This window comes from Populus nigra, chromosome 15 (genome assembly GCF_951802175.1).
Source record: "Populus nigra chromosome 15, ddPopNigr1.1, whole genome shotgun sequence".
NCBI classification, from domain to species: Eukaryota; Viridiplantae; Streptophyta; class Magnoliopsida; order Malpighiales; family Salicaceae; genus Populus; species Populus nigra.
The window spans coordinates 5,787,607-5,794,060 of record NC_084866.1 but is presented as its reverse complement, the minus strand read 5'-3'; the positions used below and the strand labels follow the sequence as shown (position 1 = coordinate 5,794,060).

Sequence of the window (6,454 nt, the reverse complement as noted above, 5' to 3'; positions counted from 1 at the left end):
ATAAAGTATCCTTACCACAAAAAGGTATTGGCAGTTTTCAAGAATGGTCTCCCAAACAATATAGGAGTGTTGTTTGATGAATCACAACAATCATGTTCCATATCAAGAATATAAAAGTCGCATGGAATGACCAAACTATCAATCTTGACTAGAACATCTTCTATCACACCAAGTGGGTAAACAAAACTACAATCTACAAGTTGTATTACAATGCTAGTTTTATTCAAAAGTTTTAGACTAAGAGAAATTCATATAACCATGTTCCATGTATGCGTGTTTATCTCGTTTATCCTTCTATAATGATATTTGTTGTTTAATGTATGTTATAAATATTGTGGTTGAGATGATGATGATGTTTGTGGAATTGAGACCCAAGATGATTGGATCATAATTAAGTTATGAGATGTGGGATATTAGGTGTAAACAAGTTATATGTCGATAACTTTGGACCTCCCGGTATAGTGGAGACTCTACCAAAATTTCAGTAAAAATTTTGGAAGACTTTTATAAGAAAACTATAAATATATATATAAAAAATTATTTACCCTGTTTTCCATTTGATATGTGACAGGTGTTTTATCCCAGATAAGAGGATGTTACAAATCTTGACTAGAATCACCCCTCCCACACCAGGGGGCATGTGGAACTTCATATATCAAAGACTGAGAAAATTCCATAAAAAATCCAAAACTAAAAGAGCCTAAAAAACTCAAATGTTGAGGGGTATGCGTAAATAAATAATAAAGAAGATGAAAAATCAAAGCAAATAAGGATACCTCTTTAGAACAATAAAAAATGGCAAAAAAAAGAAGTTTGAAAGATATAGTAAGTCAAGCAACTAACAATGATCCAAAGTTTTTAAAACCCTAAAACATTATTTGAGCTTTATAAATCCTTTTTCTTTCATAGCCAAGAGTCATAGCCTAAACTTTCTGAAGCACTGTTTTTTGCTTTTATCCCATCCAAACATCTCAACAATGTTCCATTGGATGACCTCTTGATACCATAGATTCCCATCCATTTCTCCTTCGATTGAGCAATAATGAGTAGCATCCATCGTTATTGACATATCAACGCCACATTAGCTAGTATTGACACACTAACATCATGTCATCCAGTATTGACTTGTCAGTGCCACATCAACATCAATAATTTCTAGCATATTCCCATCTCAATCTAGTTAATAAGCCTCTACATGCTTTTTTTAACCATTGAATATCATTGTTCGTGTATATTTTTGCACTTGTTGACCAAGAATTAACATTGATATTATTTTTTTATGCTTGTACATAAGAATATAGCCTATCTTGTAATTTGAGCTATCTTAATTTTGTTGGCTTATTTATTCACTTATATTGAATATCTGATTCTCTTTATTAATTACAGAGCTTGGCTAAATTTGTGGAAAAATTGAAACACCGTGTTTATCCAGCTTGGCTAAATTCATGTGTCATCTTAGAAAAATCATATATCTCTCACATAAGCTCCTTTTCTGTTGCAATTTGGTAGGCTGATAGATCTTCGAGTCATGAATCCAATAAAATTAAGTTTGCATCAAATGAACTTCTCTAGCTCAAGATATTCAAGTTGGAATAGTTGAAGGTCATCATTGGCAGAATACGAGATTTGTCTTTGAAGGCTGTGATTTCTATGTTCTTTCTCTTTTTATTTTTCTTGCCATATATGTATAGAAAAGTATGAGTGTTAGCTTTCTGATGCCACTAGAATTATTTCATTTCGACCGCTAGAGCTCAAGCTCTACACAAAATATCGATTAGAGGTCAAATCTGTCAATTATCTTCAATTTACTTCTTTTTGAATCTTACATCAAAAAGTGCCTTCAAAATATAAAACAACAAATATCAATATATTTTATATATAAAACATGGGAAAAATACTATATAAATATGGATAAAACTATCAAATAATATGGTTGCATCAATAGCATGCAACAAGCAATTCCTAATGTAGCAATGAAAACTGAAATCAAAGAAGGATATTTTGAATTAACTGAGAAACTTGGAGCATTGCTCGCCTGTTTGATAAAACAGAATCTGAGAAATTGGTTCCGGGACAACCCAATTTACAACTGTGTTTGAGATATAAGAAAACAGTTATTCAACTGACAACGGAATACACATTCAAAATGGTGGTTATTCAGTCGACAGATTCACTTAAACCCTTATCATTAAGGCCTTATTGACTTGGAAAAAGAGATGTACAGCACCACCTCTTCCAACAGTCTTATCTTCCGCTGAAAAGGAGATTGGAATACTTCATTTTTTATTAAAAAGGAAATGTGCAACCATCCACTCTTCTCCATTGTTGTATCCAAAGAGTTCTGCAACAGCAATGAAGAATGTTCTCCAGTAAACAGTCCACTTAACAGCTTGATCTTTACCATAGGTTGACTCCATTATTGGCTTAATGGCAGCTAGGTTCCGGTCCATTCTTTTGAGCCACTCCTCACTGAGAGATTTCAATGTAAAAAAAAATGAGATGATCCATTGCAACAACCGAGTAATTGATTTGGAAAGTTTTGAACTTTAAACAAAGTTTCTTAACCAAGAACATTATTGCTGTCATAAGTGTTACCTTGTCTGTGAATAATGTTTCCCATTCACAAGCCAATGATCAACAATGGAAACATCATCCTGCGCAGAGAGTTTTCAGAAGGGAGCCTTCAATAAGTGAGCAAATGAAACTCATGCAGTGTTTGGAATTCTCTCGTGTTCTGATATGCTTATACATGTCAATTTCATGATTTAATATTGTATTTCTAATCATTTGGCACATCACCAGAAGCTTGGATTGAGATTTGAATCTGGAGCCTGGTATGCTTGGAAAGTAAAGCATGTATTTGACAATGAGATTGCAGTGCTCACCTGGAAATAAAGTAACAGATTTGCAGAAGGCATTGTACCTCCTGTGAAGAAATACCTAGTAATCCAGTCATCTTCATTAACATCCTGAATAGAAAGAGGTTGGAATGTAAGTTTATTCAAAATTTGCAGCTTCTCAATGAAGAGATGCTTAAGAATAGCTAATTTAAAACAATAATATGAATGAAATTCCACTCAACAAATTTTGAGCAGCTCTACCTCAAAGTGGTAAGCAAATTGCTTGTGACAGAAATAATGAACAAAATGAAGGCCATCTTGTTTCATCCACTTGGATATCTTGTTAAGAAGATCTCCATAATTCTTCATATGCTGCGAAAGGACAAATTCAATTTTAAACCAAGGCAACTCTGACCTTCACATCCCTAATGTAGCATGAAATGCACCCACCTCAAACATTTCAATGGAGTATATACGGTCATAGGATGCCTGCATTTCAAATGTGCTAATGTCTGCAACAATGATCTCCACATTCTGCAGCTGAAGATCCCTAAAGAAATGAAACCTCGAATATAACTATAAAATATAAAGTGGGCAATATTGCTATCAATCAGACAATACTAAATGTCTGAATCCAAAGTCAGACCCTATAAACACGTGCCAATATATCAGGGAGCATACCGGCACTGCTCATCAATGTGTACTTTCTGTGTTGTTGAATTGCAAATCCCAGTAATTTTACAGTTACTGTACTTTTGGGCAATGTATAAAGAGAGTGACCCCCAGCCACATCCAACGTCAAGGACAGTGTGTCCATCTTTTAACTGTGACCTTTCGCAGTACAGCTCCAACATTGCTTTCTCAGCATCTTCCAAGGTGTTCGATTTATCAGAAAAATAACAACAGCTGCACTAGTTCAAATACAAACCATATCAGCTCATAAAAAATCAAAATTGATGGCCTTCTACACACTAATTTGAAATGATTAAAGCAGAAATGTTGATCACTGGATTGTTTTTTACCCTCAATTTTTCAAACATTTCTCAAAAAATACAAACAAAAAAAAGCATTTTTCATTAAACTTCTCCAATTTTTCAAAATTTAGCTATTTCCCAAACTTTTGGTTTCGAGTAGATGGATAAAAAAAAATTATCTATATAAAGTGCGAGTCGAAAAAATATAAGAAAAGACAAGATGATGCGTGAGAGAGGAAAGCAAAAAATATTGAAAAATTGAGAAGAAAAAAAAGAAAGTGAAAAAGAAAATATGAGAAAGTGAATAACTAATCTAAAATCAAATCAAAGAGTTATTAGATTCAAATCTGTTAAAAATTGTTCATTTGGTTTTAATAAATATAAAACTGAACTGCACCGAATCAATCCCAACCAATCGGTCTATTCTTTTATTCATTTGGTTTGGATTAAAACTTTGAGAAAAAGAAATCAATTTGATCGAGCTTTTTGGTTCAAACCAGATCATTCGAATAGATGCGCACCCTTAATTTTTGGTTAGTTTTGGTATGTAATTCTTGACCTTGTAGCAGACCTGTATTCCTGCTTGAGTTTGTACTAACTTCATTCAACCCCTTCCTCCGGGGAAAATTGACAAATTGTTGCATGCATCACAGTACATACTTTATAATTTAAAGCCGCAAATGTCAAAGATCTATTTGTTACTGATGACACTTCTATGAAAAACAAATTCCATTCCAATCATGATGCATGAACATACCTGTATTTGAGAGTTTTCCCGAGGACCAGCTTAAAGAAAGAGGTTGGTAATTCATAATGTTGAGTTTTTGGCTTATCAGTCTTGATAGCTATAGGCATTTCTTTTAGAGCTGCAAACATAGGCACAAACATAACCATTTCACACATCAGGACAGATAAAAAGAGAATAATAATAATAATAATAATAATAATAATAATTCAATTTCTAATTTCTAAATTACTTTTAAACGAATTCATTCCTTGGCTTCGAACAAATTGTTCTTTTACTTCAAAGTTCATGACTTCCTTTTCGTCTCACCGTGAAATTTCTTATTGTTTTTCTTTTCACCTCTGATTCCAAACTGGGCTATTTATACTGGGATTTAATTTCTTAATTGATTCCTTCTTGTTTATTCAAATTCCATAAATTTTCAAGTTCTTGGAATTTATAACTAAAAGGGTCCCAATAGGTAACTTGATTCCAATTCCCAACACAACCCACGGCACCATGTCCAAATCCCACATCATAATCAAGTAATCAGCACTATTAAAAACGTTGAAAATAGCCAACTCCACCTTAAAAAAATAATTCTTATTTGCAACCACCAAAAAAATAAATTCTTAATGAGGAGAAAATAAATTCTCTAAAACCAAAGGATGTGTCGTTTTAGCGTGGCTATTTTTGTTAATGGTACCTGGATCCATACAGTATACTTTTAAAAAAGTGAGTTTTCTCAAATCCAAAAAAAAAAAAAAAAAAAAAAAAGACTTGTTGCCGCCTGTAAGTCACCCCAAACTCATAATTGCCTTTAAGTTCTATTTTGAAGACGTTTTGTTTCGCGTAGTTTTTTTTCTATCTCGACATGTAGAGACATGAATGATGAATGCAAACATATATATGAGGTTAGAAAAACTTACAATGAACGAATTGGAGAAGGTCAGCTAGCTGGAGTTCAGAGGATGTCTTGTAGCAAGAACGAAGACGGTCTGCCAAGAGCATGCGAGTGAGCCTCCTGATCACCGCATCTGGTAGCAAATTTCTTTCCAGAGATGCTAACATCACCTTCACCGTTGCTTCATACGGCACCTGCATTAATCTCTCCATTTCAAGTAGAAATCTACTACAGCTACAAGCAGCTAAATACCTCTGTGCCTACACAGATAGAGAGCCGCACCCTCTAGATTGGATTCTGTGACTTCTCTTATCCTTGATACACTGAGCTCCATGTGGGGCTCAGTATAATGGGCTTCATTGATTTTAAGTTACAAACGTTTTCTACTTTGACCCCTGGATTTTACATTTTTTCATTCAAGTCCCTTTTTAATGTGGGTAAAGTAGAAACTAATTTGATTAGATGGGATTTATTTAAATTAGGTTTAGTTTGACGGAGAAGAAATAATGACGTTAAAACGATTATTATTTACTATTTTGCATTAGATTTAGAAAATAAAAACTCTTTGAGGTCATAAGACCTTGTTCGTTTCTACTTGACGCCTTTATTTTTTTTTATATATATTAAATTACATTTTCACTCCATTTAAAACCATTTTTTGTTTACAAAGAATCACAGATTGAGTTGATATTCCAACAATACAAAGTTAAAAGACTGTATTAATTTTATTTTGACTACAAAGTTCTTAGATTTGAGAATTGATTCAAATTTGGTATTTTATGATTAGGATCAATTATACATTAATTCAAATTAAAAACAATCTCAATTCAAATTTGCTTTGAATTTTGGATAATGCATGCCAAACCTTCCCACCTACCCAATTTGAGTACTAGATTTGACGGTTGGATTACTGTATTGAAGATCAAGTCTACTTGACATTACAAACTAAAAGATTTGAAGTGTGATTATCTTCTAAATTAGATGGAGAAACATAATTTTATTTCCTCTTTTC

At 33.1% G+C, this 6,454-nt stretch overlaps 1 protein-coding gene across 1 annotated transcript; it reads right to left on the bottom strand.

Annotated features, from left to right (window-relative positions):
* Positions 1-1,981: 1,981 nt before the first annotated feature.
* Positions 1,982-5,765, bottom strand: LOC133674036 ((S)-coclaurine N-methyltransferase-like). Its single transcript, XM_062094989.1, has 8 exons — positions 5,468-5,765; positions 4,572-4,680; positions 3,522-3,746; positions 3,291-3,390; positions 3,102-3,212; positions 2,886-2,969; positions 2,596-2,654; positions 1,982-2,469 (listed from the first exon to the last, which is right to left on the bottom strand). Exons 1-8 carry the CDS (start codon positions 5,652-5,654, stop codon positions 2,277-2,279), a joined length of 1,068 nt encoding a protein of 355 aa, XP_061950973.1. The 5' UTR covers positions 5,655-5,765; the 3' UTR covers positions 1,982-2,276.
* Positions 5,766-6,454: the final 689 nt, after the last annotated feature.